Genomic DNA, 20619 nt, shown 5'->3' on the forward strand with positions numbered 1-20619 from the left:
TTACGGAGCCTGTATTTGCAGTGTTTATTTGCAATGAAATATTTTTCCTGAAATTCAAAATAGCAAAAACAGAAGGAAAATAGTTTTTAAATACTCCATATAAAGTATGCATCTTTTTCTTTTTTTTTGCTTTAAAAAATACATTTTCATCCATCTAGTGTTGAGTGTGATGATAGAGTGTAGAGTCCCTTCAGCGCAGCAGCGAGACCTTTTGGATAAAAGACAACTTCAGGTTTTATGAAGAAATTATTTTAACATTAAAAAAATTAAGTTACAAAATATCTGCTTTAATTCTTAACAATGTACAATCACAATGCCAATTTCACTCACTGTTGTCTGTCCCTTCAAAAGAAAACAATAAAACAAAAAATTCATGATTGTTATGAAAGCAGAAACGTTTGATTCCTGCTCATGAGAGGAAGAAGAAAAGCAAAAGAATTCAAGCTTTACATGGGAGAAAGAGAAAGCACGGTTCCTGGTTATTATACTTGTCCATCATTAAATAATACACATTTTTTTATGACAACAATAAAAAAAAATCAAAAATGGACACAATAGAACATGAAGGCAGAGGAGAATCTCAGTGCTGCGAAGTTTTGTAAACAGTTTATAAAAATCCATCTGGGTTTGTTAAAAATGTGATGTTTCCATGGCAACAGATTAACGAAAAAAAAAGTCACAACGCAGGTTAAAAAAATAATAATTGTAAAATGTGGGGAAATTCTTTGCAAAATGAAAAATGTAGACGGAGTCAAGTTTTTCCCCAAATTAAAAATAATAATGAAAACCAACTGAGATTAGATTCAGCTCTGAGTGTGAATGGTTTGTTTGGCCAAGTGTTATCCATTCTGTGAGTGTCAAGGCTGCACTGAGGACTGAAACCGCGAGCCCTGCTGGCAGACGCCCGCAAGTGCCGCTCACGAGTCAAGCCCAGATAAGTGCTTCATGAAACAAACACACACAGGTCTCCCATATCTTTTGGTTTGCCGTTTGCTGCCAGCAGCTGAATCCAATCATCTTTGTGATTTTGCACTTGAACTTCAGCACTTTTAAAGCAACTCACGTGGAATGCAAAATACCCCCCTCTTAGGAGGGCAAGAAACTGCTTCCGGGTAAAAATGATCTGGAGATAAATAAAAGCCTGAAGGAATATCAGGGAAGGAATTTTTCATCTCCTTTTTAAAGTTTGAAACTCAAATAAAAGTGATCTTAGTTTTGTTGAAGCTGTCACTGTCATCATTATTGTGCTTCTACACTGCTAACTATTTGATGCACCATGTTTTAATCTTATTAATAAACATTTGACCATGTTTTAACTTCTCTTTGCTCTGCACTTTTATCAAAATCCGAGAATTGTTTGTCTCATTAAGAGGTAGGATCTAAAAATGAAGAAAACTATTATTAAAATGAGTCCAAATCCTTTTGCTCCAAACTCTTGACAATAGAAAAGAAACTTGATTTAAGACTCAAGAAAACCCCAAATGTTTTGTATTTTTAAGTTTAATAAATATCATTGTCATTGTTTTGGAAACGAAAACTATGTTCTAAGAATAAGTGCTAGATGGGTACTGAGATTCTCATTTTGCTTACATTTTGTTCTAAAACAAGTCATTTGCATTATTACACTAGTTTTTTGTGTGTCTGTAATCAAAATTGTTCTGGTTCATAAAAATCAGAAAATACAATTTGCTTAAAACTAACAAAAAATACTTATTGTTTGACTGTAAAACATCAGTTTGAAGTAAATCTATCAGAGTATTTATCCCTTTTTAACGCTTTTGTGGAACGCCTTGTTTTTAGATTTTTATATATTATTATAGGATATCTTGTTAGGTATAAATGCCTGATTGATTTTACTACCTTTAAGTGATTTGTTTAAAAAGCCCCCCCCCAGTTTACAGGCTGCCTGTTTTCAATAAAAAATGTAAATTAAGTATCAAATCTATGGTCTTATCCAAGTATTCCAGTCCTGAGTCTGTTTTCATACATCTGTGGTCATCTTTGGGCAATTTTTCCTTCTTCTTTGATAAAAAACACACAATTAAGCATTTCAGATGAGAAAATATCGTAGAAGTTCAGATGCATTTCCCCACAAAGGAAAGTGATTTTTCGGCTTTCGTGGTGTTTCGCCTACAGGAAGAATGCGAGTCATTGCTCGGGAAATACCAAACGTCTTCATTTGGAGCCAAATGTGTGTCGACGCCCGGCGATGAAGCCGGCCTCGAAAGGCGTGGATCAGTCAAAGTGGGTTTCAGAGCAGAAGGAGCATTGTTGCAACACTCACACGCTTCATATTCCAAGTCATTTCCATGTTTGGGTGCTACAAGATGCAGAAAAAACAAAAACGTAAACCTCTCAATCTTTTTAAATTACCTATCAAAAACAAAAAAAATTAACTTAGATGAAACAAAAATATTCAGATTACACTTCTTTGACTCAAGTTTCAAATACAATACAACATAATTTATGGCTTTATAAGTTAAATCGCTTCAATCTACAACGTCTCACCCACAATATACAAGTTAAATTAAATGGTTTAAAGCAAATTCCACACAACTTAAGGTAACATAAGTGTTCCTCACTTGCTACTCAGTGCTCAACTTGCATCTTGATATTGTCAAAGTACAAAAACATGCTCTGCAAAAAGCCATAATGGAGTACAAAAGAGGCAGTCTTTTACAAAGATTGTTGTATGGTTTTATAGACCGATATAAAACTGAAAATATAGTCTTATCCGCATGACTCTGCTCAAGCAGAAGAGTTTTTTTCTTATTATTATTGCTGTGAGAATCACTCCCTTTGTGGTGCCGTGGTCAAAACACATTCCAGGAAGACAAGTTCTTGCAGGTCTGTGTTTCTTTTTATCTCTACTTTAATTTCCATGCAACAGGTAGAGATCGCTGAGGAGAGCCCCCCCAAAAAACCCTTTTTTTTTTAAACGTAAAATTGAAAAGGTTTTGTGCTTTTTCCATCCTCTCTCCACCCACTTTTCCTCTAATACGGCCTCCAGACTGCTTCATCAATTCGACCTCCAGGGTTGAGAACAGTTGGAGAATTACTGTGACTTCCGTCGCCGTCCACCCCTCCTTCTGTCTGGCTGGGCAGGTTGGGGTTCACCAGCGAGGTACCGGTGGACGCGCTAGTGCAAGGCGGGATCATCCGAGACGGCGAGCGGTCTCCGCCCGGAACCATGGAGAACTGGTAGGAGTTGGAGGAAGCGCCGTAGTAGAGATAGGGTGTGCTGCTGGTCTGGAAAGGTCCGCTTTGGCTCTGGGTGGAGCCCGGGTAAGGCGGGGGAAGGTAGGTGTGGTAGTGGGCGCTGCCCAGCGACATGGCGGAGGTGACGGGCGGGGTGTAGGTGAAGGTGGGCGGATAGTGCATGCGAGGGCTGGAGAAGCGGCTCTCCGTCAACGAGAGGCTGGGGAACTGGCGCTCGAACTGACCGGGGAACGGGCTCAAGTCAGTAGAACCTGAAAATGGACACAAAGACAAAATCCTTCATTTGTTCAACTGTTTGCAAATTTGGGGTGAGAACTGTGTGAGGGCAACCAATCAGCTTCCACTCTCTGAACCTTTTCAATAACTTCTATTTTTCTGCAGATAGAACAAAAACACATATGAAAAAGTCTGTCACATATTATTAAAGGCTAAGTCTAAACTTCTAAATGTAAATCATATAAATGGGAAAATAATAGGAAAGAACACTGTGGTTCTGATTCCAAAAAACAAATCTTTTCATTTTGTTTATGGCTGACATTTTAGAAATTAGCTGGAAGGGTCGTGCGACAGCGCTGCCACGTGTTTACAGTAACTTGTGACTGAATTGTTCACGTAGTTTTGGGAATTTCATGACAAGAGCCTGCAGGCTGGCATGAATTTGAATGCAGGCTGCATTCGTCCTATGTGCAGGACTTTGGACATGCCGCATTTAGGTGGTTTCTGCAAATAAGATATGAATAAAATACGTTTAATTTGACAAAAATGTTTAAACCGATCAATTGTTGCTTTAAGCCTTTTTATGCCGTATGTTGCTAATTCGAAAGATGCACCCGATCATCTTTTGATCTATCATGAAATCATTTACATCATTACAATTATGCCGTATTTGGCCAAAATCCAAAATCCTGTGTCGTTTTCTAGAACTAAGAACTCTTTGCTTACGCGCTTTTACCGCTAGCTTACAGCCCACCCCCCCAACCTAACAGTGCTGGTGCAGCAGCAATAGGAAGTAATCTTGGAGCTTTCTATCCGTACAGTTTGCAGCCAGACTCAGACGAGGAAAACAAAGACGTCACAAATACGAGCCTTTTCCAAAATGCATTTTTTCATGATTCACAACAGTTTGATTATAGAAATACTCAGAAATATAATTTTAGGCTTAATGTTCTCCTCCATCATCGGGAAAACGCCACAAGAACATGTTAAAAACACCAAAAACAGATTTGGAGTGTGTGTTCAGGAATATTAATCACCAATAACTGAATGAAATTCCAATCCAAACATTTTTATCAACACAGATTAGAGTCCGAGAAAGAGTCAGAGAAAAGTTTGGCCCTTACGGTCATTATCATCCTGATTTCAAGTTTAAAGTCAATCATGAAAAAATAATGATGTCTTTTTTCTTTTTATAACCATAAAAACTGCATTTGTTGTTGTTTATTCAGTGACAGTTTCAAAATTGGACAATACGTTTTATTTTTTGGTCAGGTTCTATGAAAATTAAAGCGAAATTTTCTTTATATTTGTGCTCCATCATCAGAAAAATGCAGCAATGATAGGAAACTGTTATATTTATGGAATTGAATTGTGACATGAAAGGGTTAATCGTCAAAACAAAAAAGTCCATCCCACATTTGTCCTAAAATTTGTGTGTGTTGAAGCATGTTTGTGTCTATCAATATAATTGTTTATGCATGCAAATGCACGTGCAAACAGTTTGTGCATGTGTGTATGCGAGGGGGGCGGGGTAGTGTGTGAATACAGTACGCACATAAAAAAATAAAAAAAAGCAGTTGGGATGAATCAGGAGCTGCACATGTGGAAACACTTTGAGCAGAAACAGTTTCCATAAGATCCATAATGAGGCAGGGCTGAGCTCTGATGTGGCTCCTCTCCTCGCCTCCCGTCGGCTCCAGGATTTCACAAAAAAAAAATAAAAAAAATAATAATAAAAAGGGAGCTGCTCCATTTAGCTGTTTCGTCCCTCATTTTGCTTCATCCCTTAAAGAATACCACCCCCCACCCCAAAAAAAAGGAAAAACCACTAACTGGCTGCGGTGAGCTCTTTGCTGGGAGAAGAGTTTAAGGACTATTTTTTTTTTTTTGCCCCCCTCCCACCCGTCGCCTCATGGTGGTTTAGTCCAGCCATGGCGCTCTTATCATAAATCACCAGGCGTCTTCTGTGTCACCATGTCTGCTGTGAGAGGACAGGGGGTGGCGGGGAAGACGAGGGAAGAGGAGGCGAGTTTATGCGCATGGCGGCATTGCAGAGTCTTTTGGCGAGATAGCACATGCTGCCAATTAAAAGCCTTTATGAACCCACTCTGATAAAAAGTGTGTTTAGGTGGTTTTCACATGGTCTTGTGGCACTTTTCTGATGACGGAGAACATATATAAAAATAATCAAGCTTAAAGTTGCATGTCTGAGTAATTGTATTTAAGAAAAAAATTGGTTTGAAAAAGATCGTATTTGTTACGTAGAAAATACGCTAGAAAGAAGCTCCCTGCTCCGCTCCATTCTGATGCATCCACTTGTAGACGATCAGATCCGTGTACGTCTTTGTTTGCCTCGTCCGAGCTGGCATCTGGTGGAAACTGTACAGCTGAAATGTTCCTAGTGGGCGGAAGGGTTTTAAGCTAGCAGGAGAGAATGTAAAAAACAGATGGGTGTCGGGAAGTGGGGGCGGGGTTGCTGTGCATCAACGGTCCAGCTCACAATTTAGATGCAAGTTTCTAATAAACTACTGACGCTCTGCAGAAACTACCATGTTTTTTTGGGTGCAACTTGTATGAGAATTAAAAATAAATAAATAGCAACAACCACTAGAGGGCACTCACTGCAGGTGTTAAAGTATTTGCTACTGAGACCGACGCAGAAGAAGATGCCACGCTGAGTCTTACAGAGTTGTTCCAGTGGCACAGAGGATGAAAATTTCAATGGATTTGAAGTGATATAAAGAGTTTAGTTGACTTGTTAGCTTGTTCTTTATAATGTGGTTATCTTGATAATTGTCCATATGTTGAGCTAATTTACTAGATTCCTCCTTTCGTGAAGCTTTACTGTGGTAGTGAAGCGTGCAGATGTTCCTTTATTATGATTTGCTTTGCAAGATGAAATGTTCCTGTATTTTGTTAAATAGTTTTCTTTCAAAAGTGTGATTTATATATCAATTATATAATGATTTATTGTGCATTTTTTTGGCTGATGCGACTTATACTCCGGTGGGGCCTATAGTCCAAAGAAAATACAGTATGATCTAGAAAATAACACAGGTTTTTTTATTTTAACTTAAAAATGGCATAGATAAAAAAAAAACTGGGGACACTTTCTTTATTCTATTTTTTCATGCCTGTATTTTTATTGGGTCTTGTATATTTTTTGATTAGATTTATAGTATTTACCACTCCAAGGATGCTATGATTTAGTTGTATCATTATGTAGAATGACAATAAAGCATTCTGATTTGAAAATAGACCAAAAGGAGATCGGAGTGGGTTGTTAAAGTTTCCAGCAGATCAATTAAATTCTAATAATAATAGTAATTGTCCCTTGACCGACATTGTTCAGTAAACTCTTGTCTCTTCCTTTACAATGTTGGAGCCACTGTTCATTCTGGAAGGCGGCCTGTGATGACGGGCAAGACCAATGTTTGGAGGTGGGTCTTACAAACATCCCTTCTCGATGAAATGTTATGACTCGACCTGATAAACCGGCACAAGCCGAAGCCTCTTTATCGCAGTGTTTCTGTACGATCTCCAGGAATTTGAGCGGCACTTCCCTCTGGAGGTGCGAGGTGTGCAGCGGGGCCTGTGCACGCTCTCACATGTGCAGCGCCTCGAGAGCAAAGCTCCACACTCGCAGAGATGAAAGCCGAAGGGGAAGACCAAACAAATCAAAGGCTGGCGGAGCAGCTGGCTGGATCTGAAACTCTGTCTGATTCATGGCTGCAACGCCGAATCGCTCCAAGCATGCAGACGTATATAAACATACACAAACAGAGGAGAGGAGAACAGGAAAAAAAAAAAGAGTGATGGAAAAAAAATCGCACATGGCAGAGAGTCAAACAGGTGTACGAAGGAGAAACTTGTCTTGAGCTTTTACAGGAGATTTCAGGAGGAACAAATTGCAACACAGATGCTGCACATATTGCAAGCTACAATGCCTTGAGAAAGTTGTCTATCACTGCAGGACCTTTTAAAGTTTCAAGCCTCTTATTATTTGTGGGCCTGTTATTACTCGTGCTGCTTTGGGATCAAAGGAGTTCTAGAAAAAAAGGAAACATCTAGTTTATTCGCTGAAACGTCATTTGAACTTCTTTGCAGAAACGACTCGTGACTCACAGCTTAAATTAGCTTGCTGGTAAACTTTTTTTTCCCCCTCTTGTAAACGTTTCTGCTTTTGTTTGTCCCCGTGACAACTCGTTTTTCCCCTAACGAGTTGGAGGATTTCTACCTGGCAATCGTCTGGGCACGTCACTGATGGCTGGCAGGCCCGTGCCCCTGCTGGAGGAGAGGGGGGTGGTGGAATGGACTGAGGGGGACGCCATGGGACTCAGGTAGGACGGATACGTCTGTTCGTATGACCAGGGAGGAGAGGACTGGGACTGACGAGGGTCTAGTGGGGAGAAATGGAGGGAGAGAAGAAAGAGAAAAAAAAGGACAGAGAATGAAAGACAGAATCATCACAGGTCGACTCATCCAGAGGCTCCACATGTTGGTGCTAAATCATCACTAAAACATCTGTAGGGACAAATGGAGGGTTTGACTGTAAACAGATCTACCTGTTTGCCTTATTCAGCATCGTCTGAGTTGCTGAGATACAAAGATCTTTGTTGGTCTCACCCAGTCAGTAAACAGACCAGCAACCTCTCACAGTTTGTCATTGAGTCGGAGTGAAAGCAACAAAACGAAGCACAAAAGTTAGCTAAAGCGAAGATTAAGCGTCTTTTCTGTCCAGGGGCATAGGCGACATAGGGCGCCATCTGCTGGAGGGGGGAGCCAAATCCTAATCATATATATTTGTCTTGTTTCCCCCCACACCACTAATTTAATGTAAAAATAATAAAAAATCATAAATAAACATTTTTGAATAACTTTGCTCGGCGCTGCTGGCCGCCTATGCTAGGTGGAGGAGGGGCCAGGATTCCTTTTCGCCTAGGGTTCCATGCAAGCCAGGGCCGGCCCTGTTTCCGTCCTTTAGTGCTTTTACTTTGAAATCTAATATCACCGACACAAACAACAAACAAGCAAAACCTGAAACAGGCCGCCTACGGCTAGAATGACGTCATTCTGCGAGTGGTTCTGCAGATTCACACCGAGGCAGCTTCCTCTGAATGCTTTTTCACACAGCAGTGAAACTTTAAAGTCACACTCGGGTCATCGTTTGATCTATTTTCAACGAGTCCCAAGAGGTCTTTCAATTTTGATTTTGGCCTGAATTTAAAAATCCTGTGATGTTTTCTAGGACATAGTGTCTGCAGAGGGACAGCAGGAGTTCATCAGAAATTCACCTCTGAGTTGTAGCAGCAACCCCGCCCCCCTTCCCCTCCCTGTTGCTGAGAGCTCTCTGTATTATTACAAGCTTGTGGCCCGCCTAGCGTGCTTTCTATGTCACAAATATGCTCTTTTTCAAACTGCATTTTTTCGTCTGCTCCCGATTCACAACGATTTGAATAAGGAAATGATCAGAAATGCAATTTTAAGCAGAATTCTCTTTTTATATGTCCTCCAACATTAGACAAATGCTACAAGAACATGTTGAAAACACAATTTTCTGTAGAGTGGGTCTATAAAGTAAGCCCTGATGACCTGAGCTTTGAATGCTCTTGCCTTGTTTTGATCCCAGCAGTTCTGCAGCTTCAAACAGGAGATGTGTCCAACAAATCATCTGATATGAGTAAATATACATTTTGTGCAACATTGTACTAAAAAGCATTAATTACAACAAACATAGGGCTGCAAAAACAGTTTTAGCTGCAACATAAAGACAGAAAGTCTTAACAGTGATAACACTTTTGGATTCTCTTTTTTCATTAAAACACATTGAGAAGTAATTTTGCTGACATTTTGGTTCATGTAAGCACAAACATGTTTCAAATGTTTTTAAAACATTTATTCATTGTGTTATAAAGACTCTGTAAAGCCACGCTGCTAAAGTTTGTTATTGTCTCACTTATCAGGAACTGGATTTGTAAAACATTTCCAAAGACTTCATAGATTTGAAGTGATCCACGGTTTCTGGCTTAAGTTCTTAATAAGTTAAAAAAAAGGTCTTTTTTTCAAAATAGTAACAGAGGGGCGTTAGAATTGTTCTTAAATGAGCTTTTGTTTATTAGAAAGTGCGAGAAACAACTCCTGGACGGCCTGGAGAGCTTTGTCACACGACTGAAATGAAAGTTGGACATTCCTGTGGGTTGGTTGTAGCACAAAAACTGAACATTTGGCAAAAGTTTGCGCCAAGGCCATGAAACAGGTGAACAATAGGTGAAATAGAGGCAGCCCAGTCAAACAGCAGCTGTTATCACAGCTTTTGTGAGTTACTGACCATTTAATAAGATGCTATACTTTTAATAGTCGTTCTTTATGGGGTTAATTCTTCAGGTTGTTTTTTAATGACGAGCCCTAACCACATTCTGCAGTAATTATGTGAATATCTCAAGTTATCATCATCACATTTAATGACAAACTTGATTGCAGATCACTTTGACTAAGATATCGACACATCAGTTATTATGGACAGAACTTTAAAGACGAAATGTTCATATTAGATTTAAAATAAAGAAAATCTGGAAACTTTTTATAGTTATTTTGATACTTTATGGTCAATTTAGCTATTTGTGCTTTTTTAGATAATTGCTGGAAAGCCCTTATTTGAGCAGCTGCATCATTTTGGTGTCTAACTTTTGGAGGACATGTTTAAGAAAAGTGACTTGAAGCTTGAAGCTCTTTCCTGTTTTGGGTGAAGGGGCTTTTGGGTAGCTTGGAGCTGCAAAGATCAAACCACGTGGAGGGGAAGACAGGTGAGTGTAACCCCCAGGTTTTATTTAATTTAAATATGCACGGAAAAACAACCAGACAACAACTGTAAGGTCTCCTAATACCAGTAAGTGGTTTTACTTCCCGGACAATCAGAAAACTCTTTGGAAGGATCTGCAGAGGTGTCTGTGCAGGTAAAGGCCGACTTTGATGACTCACCTGTGATCTGCGTCTGACCCTGGGGGTTGAAGGAGTTGGCGGCTGTGTTCAGGGACGGCCTTGGGGGTTGAGTGGGAACGGCGACTCTCACTCGCATCCTTTCCAGCTCAAGTCGGTCCGGAAACAAGCCTGTTTTTGGAGGGTCCTCCAGCTTTTGACGATGCCCTGCGCAAACAGGAGGAGAGGAGGGGACGTTAAACGGGTAAGACGGGACAAAACAAGATTAAATCAAACACCTAAACGTATCCGATGTACTTCATTTGTTTACCGGGCTGCAATGGTGATTTCAGCACAATCAGTGTCGACCTATGACTGATTAAAAAAGGATCTTTATTCTCCAAAATCTAGTAACTCTTAACTAATCTAGTTCTGCTTTGTCCATGATGGCCATGAACGCACCACAGCAGCAGCTCCATAAAGTTACAGCAAGCAAATCCCAGCACCTCTTATTTTTTCTACACGGCGCTGGAAGCTCCCGGTGTTATGCCTAGTTCTGTCTTTCTGCCAACAACGACATGCTTTCAGTGGCAGCGCGCTGAGCGAAAGCGTCCACCCCTGAGCGAACGGTTTCAGGGAAAAACAACAGCGTAAAGCCCATCTACGTCACAGGAAACACCAGCAGCTAGCAAGCCTTGGAGCCTGAAAGGATATAAATAGAACTTTTTCTGGAGTTGAGTTGAGTTTGATTTTATTAAAGTGTCACGCACTATGTGCCCAGCCCCCATGGGCTTATATGACACTGGAAGACAAAATGCAGAAAAATGTCCATCACAAAAATACAATGACCCACCCAATCAGAGTCTAACAGAGTACAGAGTGTCCATTCTTCTTGTCCATGCCTTTGCAACAAAAATTTCCAAACAAAAAATTTCAATTTCAAAAAGCCAACGTAAAATTTTAGCTTCTGGAATTGAGCTGTTGTTTTACTAAGTTCTGGTTTGGTTTTCGGATAATCCCAAAGAGAAATTATGATTACAACACATAAAAACACACATTTTCTCAAACAGATTTCTGTAACAGAGATAGTGATGCATTGTAAGATTTTCTCTGGGTTCTTAAAAAAATTAAAGTTGCACTACATCAATTTAAATGACAAAAAGAAGAAGTGGTTCGTGCTTTATCGACTTCCAGTGAAAGGAGGGAACGGGATGCTACATCCTCTGAATTGATAAAAAATTCAGGCAAATGTTTGTTCCATCACTTTGCATGACAGGAAAATGGAGCAGAGCGATAGATGTAGACAGACTAAAAAGGTTGCATCCATTCTAACCTGAGGAAGGAGCCTGAACTAAACACAGCCTCTCACGACATGGACCCATTATCCCCACAGGAATCAGAACCAGAGCCAAATCCTGGATGTTCTGCCCCTTTTCCTTCAGCAGCTCTTAGCTGGGGATCGCAGGGCTTTTATTTGCCGGATTCTTGACCAATTTACACACTTGTAATCCAACACTACAACAAAACAAACAAGTGTTTGAGTCCAGCACTGCCCTAATGGCTGACTGGCTCCAAATGAAAGAGTTAGGGCGGGGCAGAGTGACAGACCTGTGGACACACACTTCTTTTTAACGCCGACACAGAACTGTGTCAGTGCTTCTGTCTGGTCTTGCACTAGCTCCCCTCAAAAGGCGGTAGAGTAAATATCACGCAGAGCGGAGCTGAAACGCCTGCTGCGTTTGGCAGAGCTCCAGCTGGCTCCGGCAGAAGCAACTTTACAATCCTGGCCAACCTGCCTGAAACCGAGGCTGGGAACAAAAGCCTGGCACTACACCTAGGACAGGGTAAAGGCGGAGGGAGACAAGAGCCTCTTTCAAAAGAAGTCATCACCAAAAGCATCTCTGTGAAGATCAAAGACCGTTTTAGTGAAAAGTGCTGAGCTTTGTTGTATGTCAAACACAGCTTTCTGTCTTCCTGTAGACTCTTTACTGTCATTGTAATCGTCAAATAAATGTAAAAAAAAAAATGACAAAGGTGGAATTCTTTTAAAACCGCTCTGCCATGCTCCACTTGTGCAACAAAACAATATTCCAGCCTCAGAAATGCTATTTAAAACCAGCTCATTCTTCAATAGAAATGAATGTACTCTGGAACAAAGCTGCTGCAGTGCAATTAGATTTCGGAGAAGGAGTCACTGATAGACGGGGCATGATTTTATTACAGTGACGTTACCGGACTCACATCACCCCGCTCAAAATAAACAGACAATCTCCGCTTCTTGTTGCTGTGGTGTGGAGTAACTGCGGCAACTTGAAAAAAAAGAGGGCATTAAGAACATAATTCATGTCCACATTTCATTAATAACAGTTCCCAGAGGTTCCTGAGGATAATTTGTGCCTCTCTTTGGCATTTTTCATGGCTCTTTGTGAGCGGTGCCCAGTCAATCATAGCCTTTCCATTTTAACCAGACTGGATTTGGGTTCTAAAAAAAGCTGTGCGACACAGTGCCGGCTTTGTGCAGAACCAGTCTCCTAGTGATGGGAATAAATAGCAATAGGACTCCAAGAAAGATGAGGGGGACAGACACAAGGGGGGAGGAGACACATGGAGAGGAAGAGACCCCAGTGACCAGTAAATTAAGAGCTCTGTGTCGAAGCAGTCAGGCGATGCAGACTCAAAATCTGACTGGTGAAGCAGTTAGACTGGATTTAATCATGAAGTATAAGTAGACATGTAGCGCGTAAGGTGATTTTAAAATGGTAACTATGTTTTTTTTTATAAGAATGATTTCGTTTTTCAAAGCGGTAAACAAAACTATCAAACTCTAAAGAAAATGGTGTTTTTAACATGTTTTTGTGGTATTTTTCATGATGGTGGACACATGCATACAGAAAATTGAGCTAAAAAAATTTGAGTTATTCAAATTGTTGTAACAAAAAAAAAATTGCAGTTGGAAAAGGAGCGTATCTGTGACGTAGAATATGCGTTGGACAGGCTAGCAGGAGACGGAGTAAACGGAGGGAGCTCTCAGCTATGGGTGATGGGAAGGGGGGACGGGGTAGCCAACGCTCTCGCCCACAACGCAGAGGGCAATTTTCTCTGGATGTCCTTGAAAATGACATTTAAAAAACAAAGATTTTTGGCTAAAAACAACGTAATCACTATTGACAGACCACTAGACCACTTTTTAAAATAGATAAAAAGATAATCTGAGTAGAACTTAACGGACAACTTTTCGGTAACTTGCTATGTTAGTAGTTACTGGTTGAAATTAAAATATTTTATTTTGTTACCAAACAAAGCCTCAAAAAAAGAACCCAAGTCAATCACCATAAATAATGGTGATACTGTTTTTTTAGCTCAGTATTTAAAGACAAGAGATTTTCTTTGTGCTTCCTGTGACGTCACCGCCGCAGAATTTAAAGATAATCTACAAAAAAAGGTAATTTTGTTGCCATTTTCTGCAAAGGTCAAGGTTAAAGGCAATGGATTGGCTTTAACAAGGGAGTGAACATCTGCTCTGCGCATAGCTAGGGGGGACAGCAATAGCTTGTGAGCCTGTGATTCCTGGTTACAGTAAAGTCTAGGGATGTGGGAGGGGCCAACAGCAGCACCTGCTGTAAATTTGAAAGAGTTGTGACCAAACACAGTCTAAGTCATTTTCTAAAAGTGTAATTATCGTTGAAAGAGTAGCCAGATGGGTCTAATGATTTAGTTAAAAGCTATTAACACTACACTACAAAAAATAACAAAGACCAGAATTGGATTGATGACATGTCAGCCTTTGTTAGAAATGGAGTGTCAAAACAAGCTCACATGTTTGAACACATCAGGGGGGTATTACAGAAAGCATGTTTAAACTACCCTGACTTTAACCCTGAACTCTGGCTGAAATCCGCCTGAACTTGCTTACACGGGTTGTGTCGGTTCCAAAAGACCGGATATGAGTTAGAGTCATTACGCTCCACTTGGTAACCCTGGGTTAATGCACGTGCACAGCAGGTACATAAAGACATTCTCAATGGATCACCGATTTCTGGAGTAAATGTATTCAACCTAATTTCTTACGTCTATAAAACTTAATTAGTGTTTATACGATTCAAATTTACATATTGATTTAACTAAATGTCATATTACTCCAATTCAATTACCCGGTAATATTTTTTCCATCTTAATTTATTATAATTCTTGAACTCTCATATGTCTAAGTTTGAGCTGGTAGAAATACTCATTTTTATAACAATAAAAAGAAAGAAACAATATACACAAAATGCATTCATACATACATTCATTTACCAATTTTCTGACATTGTCATTACACTTGTTAACAGTAGGTGTGCTGTATAAATTCATCATCCTCTTCCTCCCTCTCACTCATGGTGCAGACTTAAGCATAGTAGGACAAAATAACTGGGCAAAACACTGTAAAACAGTAAAACAACTAAACTCATTTGGTCAAAAACCCACACTTAAACCCAAATCCGTCCAGACAGGCAAAGGGAATGGTATCCCACAACTCCTTGCGGTGCCGATCTAACAGCAGCACCAAAGTTACACCTACTTAATTGAATTAATCTGAATCAAAGTATAATAACTGTCTGGTAACTACGTGCTATTTTTAAGCTAACTTAACTAATAAAATAATTCATCTTAACTGAATTAAATAATTAAGTTAGATCAAAGTAAAAAGGTTTATCTTTCCAACATCCATATGTGATCTTATCACCCTCTCACGGTGGAAAAAGTATAATCTGAGCTTCTTCATCCACTAAATCATCTTCAAATGGACACGCCATGCTGCTTCACCTCTCTGAAAAAAAAACTAACCTTCAACTAAACCTGCTCCAGACCAGGGTATGTTTCAGGGTATGTCAAGTTGCTATGGCAACTTGACATACCCTGAAACATACCTCCATTTTTGGAACTGAAAGCTGAGGTTATCCGCTTCCTTAGCCTCAAACTTACTGTGGGAGCTAGCATAACCTGCTTTCTGTAATACCCCCCAGGTGTATCAGGTGATGTGTGTTTACCTTTGCAATCCACTTCCTAAAGCCAGCCTTTACACACAAACTAAAACTGCTTAAATTTGCCTCCCGTTTCCTTTTTTCAAGACACACTTTCAGTCATTTTTACCCAAAATGTAAGCAGTAAGCAGCAGCAGCACTTCTAGAAGAATAACAGTATTTTACAGCAAGTCTTATTAAAACTACAATAGATTTCTGACTACCATTAGTCAATTCTGAAGTGCTAAAGTATACAGCTTTTGTATTGATGTCCATTGTAGTGCTGCTAAACAAGTTCCCTATAGGCTGATGGGTGGGACAGTCCATCCAGGACAAGAACTTGTGGTGTTTTTCAAATACCACTAATAAAAGTGAAATAAAAAACACCAAAAATAGACGTAAACAACCATCAAGAATTACCCAACAGAAAAGCCCCTTTTTTCTGCAAAGGAATAAAACCCACACCTCAAAATAAAAGTCTACATTTTCCTGATGCATTTTGGAAACGAATCCTGCAGATTAACATGTTTGCAATCTAATGAGGGATCTGCAAACAGCAAATTTACGGGAAAAAAGTTAATTGGAAGACAGATCTTGGGCATGGGGATCAGGATTGTGCATGATTTGGGTTCATTTACAAAAATTCCTATGGAAGAGGAATGTTTTAAGGAAAAATACCCCATAATGGTTGCAAACTGGCTAAAACGGACTAAAAAAGAGTTTAAAAGTGTACAAGAAACCAAGCTTTTAATAAGTTTTAACTGGGTTTCACAACCATTTGCTTTAGAGCCCATTTAGGCTCAGTTTTCCAGTATTCAGGCAAAAAAAAGTACATATGTATGTCAATTTTTAATAAGATTATAATAAAGTAAATTGATATTTGTCTCTTTATTCAGTCTCTGCGTGGAGCAGAAGACACTACCAGGTGATGCACCTGAGGGGAACTTGGCGATTAGATGCCAATTAGGAACACTTGAAGATGTACACCAATGCATTGGAATCAAACCAGTGAACTTTTGGCCACAAGTTGCTTCTCCATCCTCTAGGCACTTCTTTTTTTGTCTCTTGCTGGAATGTACATGTCAACCACTGCGTCCAGGTCCACTCTCCAAACAGCCAGACCTCAGGTCCATTAGTTTAGCGGGCGTTGACAGTAAATACAGTTCTTCGTGAGTTAATTACACCTTTTAAAAGACATCAGTTGCCAAACACAAGACGTCTCCGCTGTTTTATCGGAACCCTAGCGGGCGAGGGAATGAAACGGGGGTATTTAAAGGAGCGGGAAAAGGCGGATGATTTCGCTGCCTAAGGGAAAGTCCCTCTGATTCCCATCATCCCTGTGAAAACAGTGGAGATTTTTGATAGCGCCTGCCACTTCCCTGCCCAGGCGGCCGGAAACACGGACAGATTCAGACCAGATGTGAGCAACTTAAACACACACACAGACCTCTTAAGAGCATCACTATACACACTTTCACATTTACATACGAACTAAAGCACAGTAATTAAAAAGGAGTCTGCAACAACCCTGCTGCAGATTGTTATCTTAAATCAGAAAGTTGAGCTCTGATCCTATTATAGTATTACTTGAGCCTGCCTAGACAAATAAGTCTGGATTTAGCTGATAGCAGCAAATCTGATAGCAGTCAGGAAAAATAGTTGGACAACAAAATATAAGTTGTCATTGATTAATGACAGCTCCAGACTGAATCTGAGATTTAGCACAAAGATCTCTTACAAATGATTAGCAGTTCCTTTTATACGTCCTGGCATACGGTATCCCTCAAACACCCTATGGCTTTTGTAGCTAACAAAATGGCTTAAGTTAGATTTTCCCATGACAGGGCTGCTTTATCACTGCACACTTCCAGATCTTTCGGGCTCCAGAGGTTAAAAAAAAAGAAGAGAAAAAGCTATAATTTCTGGACAAATATTGAAACCCAGGATTATTCTTTTTCTTTCCAAAAGTAATACACAAAGATTTATGTGTCTCCTATCCATGCAGAAGCAATAGAATAAGATTTAGCCAGCAGGAAGACAGCAGAGTCCTGCAAAAACATGAAATACTAATCTACAGCTAGGGTCGTGCTAAAAAAAATATACATATATATATATATTAAGAGATCATTTGTAGCATTAAAGCTATGCCAGGCTATTCTGAAAGCTTTCCCAGTGGTTTCTCAGTGTCTATTTTTGAATATATGTTGGACATAAGGCTCGCCGAACAATAAGGCGCATTAAGCGAGACAAAAGAGTCAGAAAGAATTCAGACCTTATTAATTGCATTCACAGTAACTCTAGAATTTGTTTGCAACACGCTACTCATTAGCCGCCCTAGCGTATTTACGATAACTAAGGTTGAATCTGAATTCCTACACCACTCCCCACAGAGTGCACTAAATAGTGCGTTTGCCATTTTGTAGTGCTGTCCAAATCCACAATTGCCTGACAGAGTGCCCTAGAAATTTCCCAGAAGTCTCTGCAAAATAACCAGAGTGCATCGATGCTCACTAGAGTGGCAAACATGAACCACAATGCATTGCGTCTAAACAATTTTTGCAAAAAAAACAAAACAAAAAAAAGTAAACCCAAAAAGTATTCAAAGAAATTGGATTAAATAAACCAGCGATTATATCATGAGAACACAATGTATTCATAAATAGTCGTTGTAAAAAGCTCGTTTAGATTTGGTTTTTACTTTATGAAATCGGTGACATCATATTTGCCGTAAAAAAAAAAAAATGTAAAAAAGAAGTGAGCATGATGTTCAAATTGCTTTTAAAATCCAGCGCACTAGATAGGACTGCGCAATTTAATTTTTTAGTAGTTAGTGAGAGAATTCGGACGTAACCTGCAACAACCAACCTAACAGATATAGATTATAGACGTTAAATAAAATATGACAGAGCACCGTGTGCCTCTCAAACTCGCTTCCACATCAGTAAGCACAACTAGAGTTTTTTCATATACGAGAAGCAAGAAAATGTAGTTTTTGAACAAAAAGACAACTTTTTTTTAGAAATATATGCCATTTTCGTTTAAGACTTAGTTTCTGCAGAGCGGCAAGAGTTCATTAGAAATGTAATTCACCTCTAAGTTGTGGGTGGGAGCGACCCCGCCCCCTTCCCCTCCCCCCCCCAAAGGGCATCATATTTTCGATGTCACAAATAAGCTAATTTTCATGTTTTCCTGATACACATCAATTTTGATAAAGACAAACTTTCTTCATATATATCCTCTGTCATCTGAAAAATGCCACAAGAACATGTAAAAAACACAGTTTTCATCAGAAGTTGTCTAATTATTGAAATTTGAGTTTTTGTGTGCAAAAACTTTTTTTCCTCCATATTTTCTTCAAATGGTCCAGATGCTGAAAGCATCAGGAAAACAAGTCAAATCTTGTTTGGAGGCCCCATTGTCTCTCTCTGTATTTTAAATGTCTATACCATCATCTACCTCTGAACCAAAATTTGAAGAATTTGCCAAATAAAGTCAGACAAATCCCTTGTTTTAAAGCTGGACCATGCAAACGTGTTGATTTCTGTCATGAAATAAACTAAATATAGTCATCCTTCCAGTGTGCTGATCTGTTCTCCATTATTCAACCACTGCCACATACTCAATGATAGGAACCTCTGTGACTCAATGACTCGGAAACTGCTAGAAAATCCATGATTAATGGAAAAAAGGATAAATGAGATTTTATGTCTTGGTCTTTAAATGAGCTGAAGGTAATTCTGGCTGATTCATCTCCGTCTTTGCTCATGGAGCTGAATCTCAGTCATTTCATTGAACCAGAAGTTTTCAGTCCATATTTCACCTCTTTCATTGGGAGCCATGTTGTTTTTGTACAGTGAATTATTTTAAGGTGCCGTAAGATGACGGCCAAACGCCTGTCTGCCATGGGGGTCTGAAAGAAAAGAAGGGGAGAGACTAAAAAAAGAATTGGAGAGGAAAAAGAGAGAAAAGATGGAAAAAAAAACTCGAGGAGGTGTGAGAGACGAGGCAGCTAGCATTAAAAAAAAAATACAAGAAGTCGAGAGAAAAGGAGCCAATCTGTGGTGGAGCCCTGCCAACCGTCTGTGTGGTCCATGCGTTCCCGCCTGGAGGAAGCTCGCCAGGCATGGAAAAAGCACACACACGCACACTTCCATACACACTAGGCCTACACAACAACTCCCAAGGGCCGTGCATTTATTGAATGCAAACACACTTTATACACATTTGTACAATACTGTACAAAGTTTAAAGAGCAAACACACAGTTTGGCTTGTGTGTGGTTTTCAGGCAGGCTTCCTCTGCACCTTTCTGCTCACATTAAAGTGTTTTGATCCAGAACAGGGCAGAGCCAATCTGAAAGATGTTTTTGTTGCTGCTCGGGGCCAACCAAATCCAGACTTTGTCTTTTCATCATTATCTCCTTTTATGATTCACTTTCAGCCTCCATAGTCCTCTGTGTTCCTCTTTGTCTCGCCGTCCCTGTGAATAACTCTGTTATGCATTGTGGAGGCTTTGGCACCTCTTCAAGGAACTTCATGAGACATTCAAGTGACTGGCTGCCTTGGGAAAAGCCTTAAGTATTTTTTCTCTCTTGTCTCCCCTCCTTCCCCCTTTCGTTTGATTTCTTTTCCGCCTGATGTTTTGGTGAGTTTCATTTGTCCAGCTCTTATTACCAAAGGCTGATTCGTGTAGTGCTGTTTTTTTTTCTCTCCAAATCCTCTGTAATTACACTAATACTGAGTAAATGTTTGTTCTATTTTGGGACCAGTTGCTTGAGGTAGTTCCTTAAGAAGAACGATCATATGCACACATAAAGGAACTTCGTGGAAATGAAATTTCATCTCCTCACAGCATCTAAACACTTTCATGTTCTGGCAAATGGGAATAGGAGCTTTTCACTACCATTAAGACATGATTTATGGTTAATAAAACTATAAAGTACATCAGTGGACACCAACACCTGGCCTGCGGACCGGTACGGAAAAGATAATAAAAAAATAAAATAAACAATTTTGTCCCATTTTATTCACAATCTGATTCTGCAGGAGGTTTTATTTTGAAAAACCGCTGGATTCTCCAGCACATCTAACTGATTCTTGATGTATGTCAAGCTGCTCTGTCAAGTGTCAAAAATAAATCCACTACTGAAACGTCCAAGCTGGTTACGTTAACAAAAAACAAACATATTAAAGTTTCTTTTGACTTCAAAATAAAAGAAAGCTGCACCAGGAGTTTTCACTCTTAATATATGGATTTAACGTGACAG

At 39.7% G+C, this 20619-nt stretch overlaps 1 protein-coding gene across 5 annotated transcripts in view; it reads right to left on the reverse strand.

The window, feature by feature from the left end:
* Positions 1-266: 266 nt before the first annotated feature.
* The window catches only part of runx2b (RUNX family transcription factor 2b), a 45760-nt gene continuing 25407 nt past the window's right edge, over positions 267-20619 (reverse strand). For 3 of the 5 annotated variants that reach the window (XM_023952691.2, XM_011491362.4, XM_078942342.1), the window contains 3 exons: positions 10414-10578; positions 7673-7834; positions 267-3470 (listed from right to left, as the gene is read on the reverse strand). In XM_023952691.2, coding sequence (XP_023808459.1) covers positions 2995-3470; positions 7673-7834; positions 10414-10578 — 803 coding nt within the window. In that variant the 3' untranslated portion in view covers positions 267-2994. The remainder of the gene's footprint in view (positions 3471-7672; positions 7835-10413; positions 10579-20619) is intronic. The other 2 variants (NM_001104850.1, XM_078942344.1) reach the window with 2 other exon arrangements.

Source organism: Oryzias latipes, chromosome 24 (genome assembly GCF_053564925.1).
Source record: "Oryzias latipes strain Hd-rR chromosome 24, Olatipes_Hd-rR_3.1".
Taxonomy (NCBI): domain Eukaryota; kingdom Metazoa; phylum Chordata; class Actinopteri; order Beloniformes; family Adrianichthyidae; genus Oryzias; species Oryzias latipes.